At 36.9% G+C, this 17,835-nt stretch overlaps 1 protein-coding gene across 1 annotated transcript in view; it reads right to left on the reverse strand.

Moving 5' to 3' along the window:
• Nucleotides 1-6,703: 6,703 nt before the first annotated feature.
• gabrg2 (gamma-aminobutyric acid type A receptor subunit gamma2) overlaps nt 6,704-17,835 on the reverse strand; it is an 89,457-nt gene continuing 78,325 nt past the window's right edge. The window contains exons 7-10 of the mRNA XM_059989948.1: nt 17,216-17,368; nt 13,006-13,211; nt 12,156-12,179; nt 6,704-6,979 (exon numbers count right to left, since the gene is read on the reverse strand). Coding sequence (XP_059845931.1) covers nt 6,704-6,979; nt 12,156-12,179; nt 13,006-13,211; nt 17,216-17,368 — 659 coding nt within the window. The remainder of the gene's footprint in view (nt 6,980-12,155; nt 12,180-13,005; nt 13,212-17,215; nt 17,369-17,835) is intronic.

Here is a 17,835-nt window from a genome sequence, read left to right on the forward strand (position 1 = left end):
AGATCATTGAGGAAATAACAAGCAGGATAGACAAAGGAGAATCAGTGGATGTTGTGCACTTGGATTTTCAGAAGGCCTTTGACAACATGTTGCACATGAAGCTGCTTAACAAGAGCACATGATATTACAGAAAAGGAAATAGCATGGGTAAAGCAGTGGCTGAATGGCATGAGGAAAAGAGTGAGAATAAACTGAACTTTTTCTGATTGGCTGCCGGTTACTAGTCGTGTTCCACAGTGACCACTCTTTTTACGTTGTATGCCAATGATATGGATGATGGAATTGATGGCTTTGCAGATGATATGAAAATAGCTGGAGGTGCAGGTAGTGTTGAAGAAGCAGCGAGGCTGTAGAAAGGCTTAGACAGATTAGAAGAATGGGTAAAGAAGTAGCAAATGGAATACCATTTTGGGAAGTATACAATCATGCACTTTGGTAGAAAGAATGAAAGCATAGACTATTTTCTAAATGGTGAGAAAATTAAAAAAAAAATCTAGCTGCAAAGAGATTTGTGCTTCCTCATGTATGATTCCTTATGGATTAATTTTCAGGTTGAGCCTGTGGTAAGGAAGGCAAATACAATGTTAGCATTCATTTCAAAAGGACTAGAATATAAAAACAAGAATGTAATTCTGAGGCTTTATAAAGCACACTTGAGGCCTCATGGAGAAGTTCTAGGCTCCTTATTTAAGAAAGGATTTGCTGACATTAGAGATTTATGATAATGAGGAGGTTTATGAGAATGATTCCATGAATGGAAGCCTCATCCAATGAGGAGTGATTAATGGCTCAGGGCCTTTACTCGTTGGAATTTAGAAAACTAAGTGGGGATCTCATTGAAACCAAATGGATGTTGAAAGGCATAGATAGAATGAATGTTTCCTATGGTGGGGGAGTCTAAGACAAGATGATACAGCTTCAGAATAGAAGGACATTCATTTGGAACAGAGATTAGGAGGAATTTCTTTAGCGAGAGTGTGATGAATTGGTGGAATACATTGCCACAAGCCAGGTCATTAGGTGTACTGTTGCAGCGGTTGATAATCAGTGCGAGAAAGGTGATGGGGAGAAAGCAGGTGAATGCGGTTAAGAGGGAAATGGATCAACAATGATGTAATGGCGGAACAGACTCAATGGGCTAAAAGGCCTAATTCTGCTCCCATGTTCTATGGTGTTATGGTCTAATTAGTGAAAATTGGTATCAACGTCTCCTCACTAACCATCAATACAGGTGCTCATTAAGGCAGCTTGCTTAGCAGCCTGTTCTAATCCAAATAGATATATGACTGTGCGGCTCAGCACAACTCCAGTGCCATCAAATTTTCCAAGGACAGTAATGTTAGATGAATCGTAGGTGTTGATAATCTGCTTACCAGAGCTAAATAGGTCACCTAGCTGATTGGTGCCACAAGCTTTCGCTCAACATCAGTAACACTAAAGAGCTGGTTGGTCACTTCAGGAAGAAGAGAGAGGGTGACCATGCACCAGTCTACACTGGGGTGTTGACAATGAGAGAGTCATCAACTTTGATTTCCATATGTTAACATATTGGATGTCCAGCCCTGGGTCCATCACATCGGTACAATCACTTGGAAAGTATTAAGTTTTTGCAATTCCAAAACATAAAACTTGTTGAAAGAAAAACATGGAGCTGTGGATAACCCATGTACATTTTTTTTTTACTTTAGTGAGGTGCACACATATGATATGTCAACGTAACAAGGTATACCGTTCACATACTTTTACATATAACCTGAAAGCTTAACCTAATCAAACCATATAGTTGCAAATACTGAAAAAATTACTGAAAAACTAAATGCACAACAGAAATTGCAGCAGTGGTATTGTGTTTTTAAGAGGCTAAGGAAGTTTGGCTTGTCACCATGCCCTCTACCATTGTACTGTTGTAGAAATTAGTGTGCTGTATTTCCGTATGCACTGTTGAAAGTACCTTGACTGATTCCATCATGGTCAGAATAGCCATTCCAATGCAAAGTGAGGATTAAAAGATGCAGAGAGTATTGGACTCGGCCCAGAACATCTTGGCACATCTCTTCCATCAGTAGTATTTACAGGAGATCATGTTACTGATCCAAGAAGGCAATATACCCCATCAATGATCCCATCATCTGGGTGATGAAGGAGGAAGTGTAGGGGCAAGTGTAGCATTTGTTTCACTTACAAGGATACACTTACACTTTCACCCTCACCACCCAGATGATGGGAACATTTTCAGCCCCAGACAGTCCTTCCAGGTGAGGCGGCTGGAAGTGAGTCGGCTGGTGTGGTATATTGCGTTCGGTGCTCCCAGTGTGGCCTTTTATATATTGGTGAGACCCGACGCAGACTGGGAGACCGTTTTGCTGAACACCTACACTCAGTCCGCCAGTGAAAGCAGGATCTCCCAGTGGCCACACATTTTAATTCCACGTCCCATTCCCATTCGGATATGTCTATCCATGGCCTCCTCTACTGTCAAAATGAATCCAAACTCAGGTTGGAGGAACAACACCTTATACACCGGCTGGGTAGCCTCCAACCTGATGGCATGAACAATGACTTCTCTAACTCCCGTTAATGTCCCTCCTCCCCTTCTTACCCCATCCTTGACATATTTGGTTGTTGTTTTTTTATTCTCTTTCTCTGCCCATCACTCTGCCTGATCTCCATCTCCCTCTGGTGCTCCCCCCAACTCCTTTCTTTCTCCCAAGGCCTTCCATCCCATGATCCTTTCCCTTCTCCAGCTCTGTATCATTTTCGCCAATCACCTTTCCAGCTCTTAGCTTCATCCCACCCCCTCCGGTCTTCTCCTATCATTTTGCATTTCCCCCTCCCACCACTACTTTCAAATCTCTTAGTATCTCTCCTTTCAGTTAGTCCTGACGAAGGGTTTCGGTCTGAAATGTCGACAGTGCTTCTCCCTATAGACGCTGCCTGGCCTGCTGTGTTCCACCAGCATTTTGTGTGTGTTGTTCGAATTTCCAGCATCTGCAGATTTCTTCGTGTTTGCACAATAAACTTGACTTTGACTTTGATGTAAAAATGTGACATCATTGCATGATTACTTTAATATGTGAATTATTATGTAAACCTCCACAGCTTAGGAAGAATTACACAACTCCGTGAAGTTATCTGGTAGAATAGCCAATGTTGGAATTCTTTATATGTGACAAGATCTAAAAAGAATCACACCTGGAAGCCTGACTGAAACATGTTGTTGACGGCCAAGATTTTAATGGTACCTTGCTTCAGCTAACTGACAACCTCAAATAGTGGTTCTTTGCAGCCTCTGCATTACAAATTAAATCCTTACCTTCGTAGCCGCCACTATGGACAATAATGCATAAAATAAAACAAAAATGCCAATTAATATCTATTGTTTTGCCTTAAGTTTACTTCCTTTTTTTACAGCTGCTAAAATCAGAACACCAGTCCTTAAACCAAATGACAATCTTTGTGCATGGACCAAAAAGTTTAAATTGGATCGCACCAAAAAATGTGCACTACAATCATGGTGCGTGAATAGTCTATATTGTGTAAATAATTGTCCTCCAGCTGGAAGTGTTAATGATAGTTCAGTTTTGTTGATGGCTACTGTTGGCTCAAGGTAGACAGCAGTGAGCTAGGCAACTGCAGCTCGAGTAATTTCATTTACATTAGATGGAATGACAGAACATTCTGAGAATGCCTTTTAGACTTCCAGATATGTCTTTAGAGGCTTGGTAAACAAAGTGGAAAAGCGTCGCTAGTTCAACCTAGGAAGCCTTTCTGGCAGGAAGCAGGCAATTAGGTAAATGTGAGATTTCATGCCTCAGAAATCTAATTGACTTCACAGATGTAGGAAAAAAACAATGAGTACGTCATTAACTGCCATATCTCAACAACTGCATAAATAGCCTCGTACACTGCTCATTAAAATGCATCACCATTTCTCATCGACCATTCGTTTCTATCAAAAAAGCAAGGCCAAAAAGCAGAGGGAAAAGTGGTCTGTCGTAAGAATGGGGTCATGACTTCTCTGCTGAGTATTTTACAAAGGCCATCATCTTCTATCTCTGTTTACAAACCAAGTGGACATTCAGAGATCCTGATGAAGGGTCTCGGCCCAAAATGGCAATATCGCTTCTCCCTATAGATGCTGCCTAGCTTGCTGTGTTCTACCACCATTTTGTGTGTGTTGTTATTCAGAGAGTGTGATGGTTTCCAATTTCTGAATATCTCTGGATTCTCATGTTGCAAGGGATATAGTAGCACACAAAAGGCCTAATACCATAGGAAAGCCTAGGATCCTTGGAAATCATTCTCCTTTTGCAGTCTGCTGATCTCTTTGTCATGAACACTGTTTCATGAAAATTGTTGTCCTTGTTCCTTTCCACAGCTTGTGATGCATCAGGCAGTAACCCTGCTATTTCTTTAGTTTTTTTTTAGCTCATTGCTCAACCCAACAGGAGCTGGATGGATGTGAACCTAGGGCCATTCAACTTGAAGGCTGGTGTGGATGCCACTACACTACCGGCTAGCATTCATGAAAATAATCTCCTTTAAATACTTGTTTCCACTGAATACACTTGAGACAGGAAAGCTTAAACTGCCATGAGCACACACAGCCTGATAATTGCAATTAGATTACATCAAAAAGGCTATTATCGATTGAAAAATAAATTGAAGAAACCAAAAGATAAAATTGGTCCTAGTAATTCTGACAAATTGCTCATTATGTCAGACTAAGCAATTATATGTACTCTGCATTTGAATTTATGTGAATATTTCAATTCAAGAACTATATTCCTGAGTGCAGTCATGGATGCCTTGTGTTTGAAAAAATATATAATCCAGTTCAGGCTGCTTTCTGTGATTGTTTTTTTTCTTTTGACCTGCAGATAGAGTAGTTTTTCAATTTAAGGTCAAAGAATGTTATTCACTTAAAAATGAGATGCACATTTCAGCCATCAAGTTCCCCGAGGACTCCACTTCAACATTAAGCTAAGTGGTTAAGCTGATCTCGATATATGTCCTTTTCTCTCAAACAAAATGATACAAGGTTATTTGTTATTAATAAATCTGGTTAGTATACAGCATTGGAATGTGTTAAAATTCACAGACAAGTGATGTAAGCTTTAAGCTATCATTGAACTATAAACCAATCCAATGGTGAGCAACAACTGGAAGTGTGAGCATTCCACTGCAAACAATCATTCATATCAGGTTAAAGGAAAATGCATGTCACAAGTGGATTAATCTATTCCCTTAGCTTTATTAGTATCACCATATAAGTCAGCTTCAGCTGTTCAATTACAGATATCATATAAAACTTTACATGAAACTGTCAAGATCATCATCAATATCATTACAGTGCAATGCGCAAGTATCATGTGTGCAAAGAAATCTTGAGCCCAGATCTCAAGCAGTTTCAAAACAGGAAGAACATTTGTGTTTTTTTCATTAGTACCATGGTACCAGTAGTGATATATACAACACTTGGCTGAGACAGATAATTGTAGCCTTTTTTAACACCAATTAAGTCTCAATATGTGTTGCTCATGTACTGAAATAGTTTAATCTCAGGTAAAGAATCGAGTAAGAACAAGGATACTACATGAAGACCAGGGACATTTCCGAGGTGAATAGGGGTCTCTTTCCAAAATGCTGGTTGACTGGTTGAGTTGTTCCATGATTTCTGTTTTTAACTAGATTAGGTCAAATGACGTCATGTCCGTCTATGCTTCCTAGTACCTGGTCCTAATGCAAACCAGGTAGTAGCCCGGGAACATGGTACCAGCCTGTCCCCCATGTGTGGGCAATGGTTCATTCTATGTAGGAGAGGGCAAGTTGAAGCTAAAGAAAATAAAGCTTAGGTGAAATATGGTTAACTCAAACTCATGACAATCTGCCTTCTTATCAACCAACCATAACTTATGAGAAATCCTTCTCATTAAGCTTAGATCCAACAACCAGAAATTATTGGGGACAATCTTGGGGACAATGACATAATGTATGTAACAAGGAAATAAAAATGAAGTTGGGACTACAAAACAGGTCCATCAACTGTTTAAACTTTAATGATTATGTTATGTTAACGCTAAGGAAGTACGATCACCTTGAAGATTGCTTGAGAACACAATAGGAATATTGATTTTTTTCACCCTTTTCAGATTTAACTTTAATGTCCTTCCAGAAGGAGGCTTTTCTGCACTCCATTCACTTTTTGTAGAAAAAGACGTTTAATATCCTTCACTTACAACTGTTGCACTGATCACAGAAAAACATGTCTTTGAAATGATAAATGCTTAGGCTTGTGTTCTCCTTTCTTGTCTCTTTAACAGGAGAGTGTGGTCCTGAGCAATGATCCATAGCTGTAGGTGTCCATACTATGATTCCAGTGCAAAACTATTTCCAAAGTGCTTTACTGGCTCTGCATGTGCCAGGATGACAGTCAATTAAGTACAATCAGCAAGAAAGCAGGTAAGTAAATGAGCTCAATTTGCCTCACTCTTTTCACCTCTAACAGTCCTTCAGGCAAAAAAAGATTTTTTATAAAGGTAATTCATAGCAAATAAAAATAAAAACATGCACTGAATTGCCAATCACCAATTTGTGTAAGACATACGTAAAAGTGTACAACTTTTCCTGTTAAGTTTTTTTTACATTTGATCTTAGTGGATCAGCAGCAGGTAAGGCCTATGTTTCTGCCTGATCCTCCAGCTTACAGGTAAAGGTAGCCTACCCAGTAGACGAGGTTAAACAAACCAAAGGCTGTGGGAAAGAAGATCCGGGCATACGAGTCAATTTTAGTGATACGGATGTGTAGTCTCCCTTGCCTCCATGCTCCAGTGCGGCATTCATCAAAACAACAGAAGAAACTGGTGCAGTCCTTGCCATCCAGACACTCGTATCCATATTCCTCATCCCGTTCTTGAGGATGGGAGGAATTATTCATCTGAATGGCTGATGACCGAGGACGAATATCAACTGTAGGTGCCTGTAGGATAATTTCAAATTTTAGGATAAATTGAAAAATCACTTGATAAGTCGGTAGTAATTACTCTCACAATCTGTGCACACTCCTAACTGCCACTAATGACACACCCAACACCAAATGATAGGCAAACTTATTCATAGAGGCAATAGTAGGGGGCTTCCTTATGATGTGCATGAATTTTATAATTGTAAACAACGCTTGTTAATATTACCACAATACTGTAATAAGATTGTGTCATAAAAGTGGCGTTAAACATTCAATCTCAAGTTTTACACCACTTTCAGACCTACTTAAATCATTTTATTTTATAACTGCAAGATCTTAAATCATAAATTCTAGATGACTAGAGACAAGGACACTTCTTTCCTAAGTTTGAAAATGGGACCTAATCTTCCAAAGCTAATTTGTGTGAAATCATACTTTGACATTACAGGTAGTTTTCTGAACAACAAACCCATGCATTAATATTGATCTTGTCTTATATTGTTGACCCTGTCTTGAAGAAATCCTGTAGTAGTGTTTTTGGATCTGTGGTTATTGATCTCCATTAAGATACGGCTGTTAGAAGCAAAGGTAGAATATTCACTTCTGGCAGAGTGTGGTTGTGAGTGCTTCAATTTTGCCTTTTGAACTCAAATGCTGAGCTCTGCCATCTCTGTTTATGGAGCTTCTACTTTTATTTTACTATTTAATTGTTTACTACCATGTGCAGTACAATGGGTAGGATTACAGAATTTTGTTCTGACCAGTCCTTTTTGGATTTTCAATTACATTTTAATATTAAGTAAAATTTCATTCAAGTAAATTCATTGTAATATCACAGAGCTCAAGTAAAATCTTTTTTTTCTGTTTTAATAACACATCTCCTGAGAAAGTACCAATAGAAATATTGCTTACCTCAGACTTTATTAACACATGGATTAAAGATACAGGATTATTTCTATTTAAGTTTCCGTTTGACTGATAATAGTAAGAAGAAAATAGTGGAATGGAAAATGCAACTAATTTCCTAAATCAATTGGAAAGATGCTAGAAGTTGTTTTAGAGGTTCCTGTTTGAATTTGTAGTCTGACATTCTGGAAATCAGATCACAAAAGTAAATTCATCATGAGGACAAGTTTAAAAAAGCATAATCATTAGAAAACTAAAGAACTGGAACACTTATATTCAAGAGAACCCATTCCCCCAATGAATTATAAGGTGAGTGGTGACTATATTGCTTCTTACTTTTTAAAATAAATTGCACTTGCTTATTTTCTGTTATTTGCCAAGGGTCATGCTTTGTATTCACTTTTATTACTTAATGTTTAGCAGTTGGAAACAGCAGACATAAATAGCAGGCCCAGGAACTTACATTTGATCCTACCTTGGGTGCTGTAGATTTCCCGATGTCCTAAGACCCAAAAGAGTGTGAGAATGTTAATTTGCTACCGCAAAGTACCTCTTAATGCAGGTAGGTGGCAAAAAAATCAAAAGGACGTGAGTGAAAGAGCAAGTTGTTGGGGAAAAGGAAAATAAAAGGGAGAATGTGGCACATGGGATTTATTCTAGTCTTTTACAATCCTGCATGTGTTTTACTTATTTCTCTGGGTACCTTTGTTGTAACAAATGCACCTGTTAGTCCTTCTGTCTTTGATAACTGAAAGATTAAAGATTATATTTTACTTTTGTTATGTTCCTATTCATTATGTTAGAATGTTTTGTTTGCCTTTTATTGCAATTTCAACATTATTTTATTAAATATATTTCATAAATGCCATCTACAAAATTTTGTAGAGAAAGGTTGTTTAAAGATGACCCTAGCATTTGTTTCTTTCATCAGCTGTGTTGGCTCAACACACTCCAGAGACATATGTAAGCATTTTGACCTCAGGAGGAAATTTTTTGATGTCCAGAGTTCAGAACAACCTGACAGCATTTAACAGAATGTAATGCTGTCAGCAGATGTAAGCTTGCCAAAATTGTGAGTCTTTTTAATAAAAGTATTAAAATTGACATGAATAACTAAAAATATAAATAATGTTCACAAAAAAGAAAATACAACATTCATTTGGACAGAATTAAACATTTAAATATATTAACCTAAAATAAAATAATTTAAAATACAACATTTGTAAATAAACCTTTAATTTCCCATTCTGCAGCATGGTATTGGCTACTGGGTATCTAATTCATTGTCAGTTCACAAAATGCAATGACAGAGAGTTGCAACAGGACCAGAATCAACCCTTGAGCTCAGCATGGACTCCAGTAATAGAGACTATGTGATAACTATAAGCTTGGAACTTAGTTCGTTGTAAGTGGCTAGACACTGGAACACTTCAAAACTATTAATCATAGCCAGGAAGATTTGCTCCTTTGTAGATCAGTCAACTGTCACTGACACTAAGTTAGATCCTTTGAGGCAATAGAAAGTTAGCTACTTAGACTTTTTGTCTGTACATAATCTACAGATTATCTTTCTGATTTACTTGGAATGAAAATTAATGTTTTTTTATAAAGAATGAGCATTCTGTTCAGATTATGTCCCCAGGCACTAAACATTGCAACCTGCCTCATTATATCTTAAAAGTTCATCAGTTGTATATAGTACAATGAAAAGACAGATACGTGAGTTTGATAACTCTTGCTGAGCTGATGACTTAAATCATGTAAATAAATAATCTTGGATGTGAAAATTGTTTAATTGTCATCAATCACAGAATTGGTTTTTGCTTCCTCAGATTGCACTATATCAGATTGAAATGTATCTGGTAGAGAATCAACCATTACATTTCTTTGTAGCATTTTTTTAAATATATAAACTATTCTCTGGCTTGAAGAAGTGCAATCTTTAAATCATTTTAGATTAATGCATTATGTTATACAGATATATTGTTACAATGCTGTATTTTAAAACTATTTTCAGAGAATATTTTAATTTGTAATGAAATGTTCATACAAACACAGTAACTATATCTTACCATTTTAAAGTTTTATGATTACTTAACTGAAAACAGACCTTGATTTCATTTTAATCCTATGTTAGTGTAACTGCATAAATCTACAAGCTAAAGGAAAACTGAAATAATAAAAAAGTGTGAAAGTTGCAGGATTAACATAGCCTAGTAGATTAAATTATTATTGGTATTATACTGATACACAAATAATGATATTAACATGCATATATTGCTCAAATTTAAAATCTATTCTTATGTCTTCATTTGAAAGACACTCAGAAATCTGAATTTCTTTTACTCATTAATCTCTTTACACTCCTGATATCCTTCTCCAATAAGCCATAAACTGAACAATTAGACATTAATGAGATCGTTATTTCTAGATGTTGGTGTGGGTACTGGTTCATAGTCTAATTGGAGGATGCATTAAAGGTTCAGTGAAGGTTGAAGGATAAACTTAACTGTTCTGTCTGTAGCTCCTGCTGTTACAAGCTATTATTACATTTCAACAGTAACTACATTTCAAAAGTATTTCATTCATCGGTAAACTACTTTGAGACAGCCTGAGGTCAGGAAAGGTATTTAGAGTGCAAATCCTTCTCTTTTGTACTAGCTGTTCTCCCGCTATGAATCCTGTTATTGGCCTTACAAATCCATACATTACAAGGTACTTACAGCAGCGAATTTGATCTGATAGGGAATAGGTCTATTCTAATGTTTATGCACCACACATATCTAAACTTATGGAAAATGACATTTCGTGCTTGGATGGATATTGGTAGGCAAAATGTCCACCTTTAGCTGCTTGCTGATTTTTACCCCAACTCCACTCTGCCAACCGTATTAAGAAGACGTGCCTCTCTTTTTCATAACTTTCTCAAGCGTGACCATTATTCTGACAGTTTACTGAGTGTGCACTTGTAAAACTGAATTGCATGATTAGATAACCAGCAGTGACTGGAAATTAACTATTGGGTTGAACTAACAATCACTTTCAGGTAAAGAGATTATTTGAAGTAGACAGATAAAATACCAGACAAAATCTGACAAGGTGGAATGAAATATTATGACGCTAGTCCTATCTTTTTCTCTCTGATGCAGAAACACTTGCATGATTTCAACACCAATAAATTAGAATTGTCCTATGAAGACCATAATTATAACTTGAAAAAATATTTTATTATGTTATCCTCTGGAAACTTCACAACAATTATATTATTCTACAGCTAACTGAGACTGGAAGTGCAACCAATGGAAAGAGAAGCATACTTCATCACCTTTTAATTAAGGGTCTCATGATGTCATATGAAATCAGGTAAGTCTGAAATCATGTCCACTATCCAAACTGCCATATAATGGGAAAAAATTAGAAAGCTACAAGAAAAGAGTTATATTCAGAGACTGAATGTAAGAGGCAGTTATAAAGATGAAAGGACTTGTAGCTATTTTGGAGGCCCAAAGATATCCTAAGAAGTTAGGAGAAAACACAAGCAGGATTGTAGAAGATTAAAGTGGACTTAAGCGCCAAATCACACTTACATGTGTTCCAAGATGGCACTGCTTTGAGAGTCTGGTCTATTATGTTGTTACCAGATAAAAAAACTAATCAAATAGCATTTACAATGTGAAAGATGTACATTTTCAGAAGGATGTACATTTTTCCTTGTGATATTCGAAGCTGACTGGCCAATGGAAAAGTGACTGGGCTTCAGGTGATGGTAAATGTGGCCTGTATTGCAGGGAACAGGGATAGTAATGATATACTCACTAGTAGCAGACAGACAGACAGACGTACATTATTGATCCCGAGGGAAATTGGGTTTCGTTACAGCTGCACCAACCAAGAATAGTGAAGAAATATAGCAATATAAAACCATAAATAATTAAATAATAAGTTCCTCATGCCAAGTGGAAATTAGTCCAGGACCAGCCTATTGGCTCAGGGTGTCTGACTCTCTGAGGGAGGAGTTGTAAAGTTTGATGGCCACAGGTAGGAATGACTTCCTATGACGCTCAGTGTTACATCTCGGTGGAATGAGTCTGGCTGAATGTACTCCTGTGCCTAACCAGTATAGTATGGAGTGGATGGGAGTCATTGTGCAAGATGGACAGGGCACTATTCTTTACAGGACTGCTGACCGAAGGGAGCAGTATCTGTCCCATTAATAGGCTCAATCTATTGGTGAGCACTCTGACGTACTAAAATTATTGCTATTGTAAAAAAGAAAATAAAGTACCTTCGAGGAAAACATCCGAAGAAGCTTTTTTTTGGAATAAAAAGAAGAATGCTTAAAGGAGATATCATAAATACAATGCAGTAGAGCAGAAGAAAGTAATAACACAGCTTAAAGTAACAGATAGTATAATACAGACTTACAGTAGGACAAACAACTCATATCCATCCTGAGTAATATTTTACCTTAATTCATGTATTACATGAAAGCCATAGGCAAATGGCTTTACAAAGAATAGTCCTGTAAAATGCATCTTTTTATCTATACTGTATAAAGGTAATGTTTCATTTACATATGCAGATAACAAGTGCACGTAAAATGTGCGATGGCATAATTTACCCAGCATTATCTAGTGATCAGCTGAGAGATACATCAGTTAAATCACATATTGAAGACAGTAATGGGGGTACAGTTCAATCTGTAGGATTGTTTGAGACATAAGCATGAAGCAAAGGCGAATTTGAAAAGTGCACAGCACAGTCTGCACATTTTCTGTTGCCACAAGGTTAGATACTAACAAGTTGAACCAATTTATTTAGCACATCTAGAAAATAGAATGACTGTTTATATTCTAAGTGGCAAAAGAGAGGACCAATAAAAATTATACTATTTCAGACTACATACAAGTTAACATGTTTTTGCAAGCCTACAAGATTTTTTTCTTAAAAAGGAATAAAAATGTAAAGCAGCACTTTTGTCTTTAAAGTAATCAGTGCTATAACAGAAAGCAATTACTAACATTTGGAAGAAATGTGTTCATGCCAAAAATTTACAATAGTATATATTTTTATCATGAATGCAAACACTAACATCAATAATTGTCCTTAAAATATTATTATAGTAAGGTACATACTCGATTCTTCTTCTTCTTGTCTTTGTCTTTAGAGAGCTTTCTGTTACTGACAAAATAGTGCAAGGTCCCATATTCAATCAAAGCAGCAAATACAAAGATAAAGCAAACAGACACAAACAGGTCCATAGCAGTCACATAGGAAACCTTAGGGAGGGATTTGCGAGCAATCGTGCTTAGTGTAGTCATGGTCAAGACAGTTGTAATACCTGTAACAAGAATGAAACAATGATCAAGGATGTGATCAATCTCATTATTCATGACTTGAAACCATAAGTGTTTTCACACATTTGTTTACTTCAGCTTGCCTTTAAAGTTCTGATAATTAGAAATAAAGATTTCTGACAAAGATGTATAATTTATCTCTTACTTAAACATTGTTTGCTTAGCAACTAAATATATTAACTAAAATTTTACTAATCATAAAATTAATTGCTGTCAATACCTACTAAGATCCTGCAAGTTTGGGCTCATACTTGCAATGATGATACAAGTGTTTTCCGATTGCCTTCTATATATTGTGTTAGCTTTTAGCTATGTGTTCATTGACAATCAATGAACTTAAACATCTGTCAATGATTTAGCAGCAAAGGAAAATATAACTACCCTTTTAAAAAGCAAAAAAATCAATCTGTAATAGATCCCACTGGATGAAACTGAAATCGGAAAAGAAAGCACTTCAGTTCTGTTCAATGTATAAACTACATTTTCCTCAAAGCTTTTAGATAAGAGATATGCTGCTGAACATCCCATTGAATCTGACATTTTAATCTCATAAGCACTGCTGACCATGGTGGCTAAGTCCAGAATATATTTGGCATTTGATATTGGACCTAGAGGGTCAGCTCACAGTTTTCTATAAAATAATTCCATAAGAGTTGTTTCATATTTCAAATATTATTAATAGTAATATACAGAATTACTGTTAGATGCTTGGGTCAAATATCATTTGCTAAATAAATCATAAAGGCTAAATATCTACTTTTATAATATAAAACAGGATGTTTTCTTGAATAGAATTTTGGGAATATCAATTGGCGCACAATAACTTTATGCCTGTTATTAAGAACTATCACTTCAGCCTTGGCTCTGTGGAAGCTCTTGCTACTCAGGTGGTAAATCTTTGGTTCAAATTCCACTGCAAAGTGTTTGCCCTAACATCTAAGTGGAAAGAAAACAACGAAGTTTATTTATATAGTGCCTTCCACAATCATATCACAATCCAAAGTCCTTTATGGCTAATTGGATGGGACAAATAACATTTGTTATAATGAGCAGCTAACATGACTTTAGCCATGTGTTTATATTGTCCACAATTTCCCTCCTCTTATTTGAAATAGAGGAATGGAACTTTTTACAGTCATGCTAGAGAGTAGACAGTGCTAAGGTGCACATCAGTCCAGTACTGAAGGAAACTGCACAGAGTGCCATTGTCCATCCCCTTTTTCATAGGGTGATAATACATTTCTCTGATTATCTCAGCAGATTGTCTTACAACAGAGCTCATAGCTGTTATCAGATTTTTGCTGCTATCTTTCATCTATCAATGCAATTCAGAGGTACTTAATTAGCTGTGAACCACATTGCAACACCCTATACTGCACAAGGCACAATATGACTGAGGTTTTTTTCTTCGCATAAGTATTGAAGAACACAAGCATAACTGAAGAGTAAGTCATTACATAAGCAAATGAATGAAATACAGACAACTCCTGCATTATGGTCATGTGGATTATGGAAATTCATGCTTACAGAATTCACAAATCATGACACAAATCACTCTTGAGGAAGTCATGAGAAAAATAAAGTAAATAAGTCAATACAATTTTTTTCAGCTTGTATTTCCTCAGAAAAGCAAAAATGACACGGCTCTTTTTTAAGGAAACACATGGTCTTTTTTCAGGAACACAGAAGTCACCTGTACTGCATTGGATACTGATCTCAAATATGTTAGTTCTTCAGGAACTACATGGTTAATATTAAGAGGAGGCACAAGAGATTGCAAATCAAGTTCTAGATCAAGTTTATTGTCATCTGACTGTACATATATAAAACCAAATGGAACAACATTCCTCTGGATCACAGTGCACCCATTAAACATATATCACACATTGCACATTGGAAAATATTATCATAAAAAGTTAAAAATATAATTCAAAATGCATGTAGTGTGCAGCACAGGTAAACAGTTCTGCAGAAGAGATCTCAGTGGTGTGAGGGTATTCATTAGTCTCACAGGCTGAGGGAAGAAGCTGTTACCTACACTGTCGTTCCTAGTCTCGATGCTTCTGTACCTCCTTCTTGATGGTTGTGGGTCAAGGAGATTGTGTGATGGGTGGTAGGGATCCTCAACAATGTTTCGGGCCCTTCATTTGCAATGGTCCTAGTAAATGTCCAATATCGACAGAAGAGAGACCTCAGTTATCCCCTCAGCAGTTCCTATTGTCCTCTGTAAGCTCTTGTGATCCGATACCTTGCAGACCCATACCACACAGTGAGACAGCCAGACAGGACACTCTTAATGGTGCTCCTGTAGAAGTTTGTTACAGTGGGGGCGGGGAGACTTCTAGGCCTCAATCTCATCAGAAAGTTGTTACGTACCCGTGACACGTGACAGTGGTGTACTTGTCACGTGACAGGTGTTGAAGCTATACTGGACTTGAGGTAATGGTCTTGTGATGGTGGAGTGATGTCATTTTCCTGCTAGTAGAGGTCACGTGACATGCTTTTTTTTCAGGGTATAAAAGGAGGACCCCTCTCTGTGAGGAGGGGCAGTTCGTGGCTGGATTTGCCATGTTGACTTCATGCCACTGCATGATTTAATGTTATGACACAGTTTAGTTGAAAGATGGAGTTTTATTTAAAGCCTAAAGTTTAAAAGGTCATTTTCAGCAGTTTCTTTATAATACTGCTAGTTGAAAATCAGTGGAGAGTAGAGATTGGAGTTCGGGAGTTAAAGGATCGAGGAAAGTCGATTTCGACGGTGAAACAGGTTCGAACTTGTTTGATCCTCATTCGGAAGGAATTCGTTGACTGTTCTCATGTTAATCCCTGTGAATAGCAGAAAGGATTGGGAACAGTTTTGTAAAGGAAAGGTCAGTGCCTTTAAGCCGTTTCATTCTTCATCTCCCTAAACTCTTCGTGGGAAAAGTTCGATTTGGAACCGCGGCGAGACGACGTGAAAGTGAATTTAAATCGTCTTAAAAAGTCTCTCCTTAAATGGACTGTAAGCATTTTGAACTTTTGAAATACTACTTTGAAGAACTGTTTTTGCAACATCGCTTTAAGAACTGTTTAAGCTGCCACACAGCAGCTGATTTCCGGTTATGTTGGTGATTTATTTACTTTTGGGGATTTGCTTGTCAGTGTTTAATAAACATTTTGTTTGTTATAAAAACCCCTGCCTCACTCATATATTTATTGTTGCTGAATCCATAACAAAGTGTAGACGCTGCTGTGTCTTCTTCAGTAGTGAGGAGCTGTTGTGGGTCCATGTTAAGGTCCACTTATCATTTTCCAGCCTCTTTCTCTGTCTTCAGCTTCCCACTCCCATCCTATCAGCTCCATTTGTCTGTCATCCCCGTCCATACCTGGTTCCACCTATCACCTACCAGTCCATGTCTCATCTGTCCCTTTCACCCCATTATACAGACTAACTTCACGTGTTACTTTCCGTCTTGAAGCTGCTTGACCCTAAACAATGACCATCACTTTGCCTCCACAGATGCTAACTGACCCCTTGAGTGCCTCCAGCTCTTTGTTTTAAGCTGCATGTCAAAACTTTGCTCCCACTACTGACAAAAATAAATCTTAAACTTATGACTGTAATTTTTTGTTAAATATACTTAGAAGTTCATTGCCATTGCTGGTTCTTAGGACAGTCACTCCAATTACATACTGATAATTGATTTCTTACCAAGTACCCACAAATGCATTAATTCACTAGTTCCCCCATTCCCCCTCCCCCTCTTGATACATACAAACAATATACATTTACATATTTGACTTTTTACATACTTAAATATGTCCAAAGAAAGTTATTTGGCATTACACCCTCATTGTCTTTTCTTGGTGAAAACAATATACCAAATAAGCTGGGGCAGACAGCAGCTGAATTAGGATGTATTCTTAAAAGGATTTTAATTACTTTTAGACAAGTTTCAAACATTTCTTGTACATAAAGTTAATAACTGTGGTGTAAGCATTTCATTACCTAATGATGTTCTTGCTGGTACGGCATCCTTATTGATCCAAAATGATACCCAGGATAAAACAACAGTCAAGGTGCAAGGGATGTAGGTCTGAATGGTGAAGTATCCCATTCGTCTGCTGAGATCGAAATACACTGACATTACAACATAATCTCCTGCAGAGAAATGAAAACATTCAATGAATCTTTCTGTTAGGATAAAAATAATGACTTAATTTTCCAAATAGTGACTTATGAAAAGTGTTTGTAATTCATTATGCTTACAACTGTCCATTTACTTTATGAGGCTTTTATATAACAGTTTCCAGTAATTAAAAGCACATTTCATTGTGATTTCTGGAGTCCAACTGTGTGCAAGCAGAAAAGAAATATTGTCTCTTAAACAAGTTAGACTGAAAACTCTTACTGCACAATGAATCTCAACCAGGAGATGCAAGTATTTAATTCAATATTTAAATACATTGAAAAAGTGAAATAAACAGAATTTAAAATGGGATTGAGCAATGTAACAGAAACGTAAAATTGGTATATACCTCTAACAGTAATTACAATCTCAAGAAATGAAATTTCACACATATAAGAAGTAATTTAACAATGTCAAAGAGATAATTTAGTTATAATTA

The sequence above is a fragment of the Hypanus sabinus genome, chromosome 15 (genome assembly GCF_030144855.1).
Source record: "Hypanus sabinus isolate sHypSab1 chromosome 15, sHypSab1.hap1, whole genome shotgun sequence".
NCBI classification, from domain to species: Eukaryota; Metazoa; Chordata; class Chondrichthyes; order Myliobatiformes; family Dasyatidae; genus Hypanus; species Hypanus sabinus.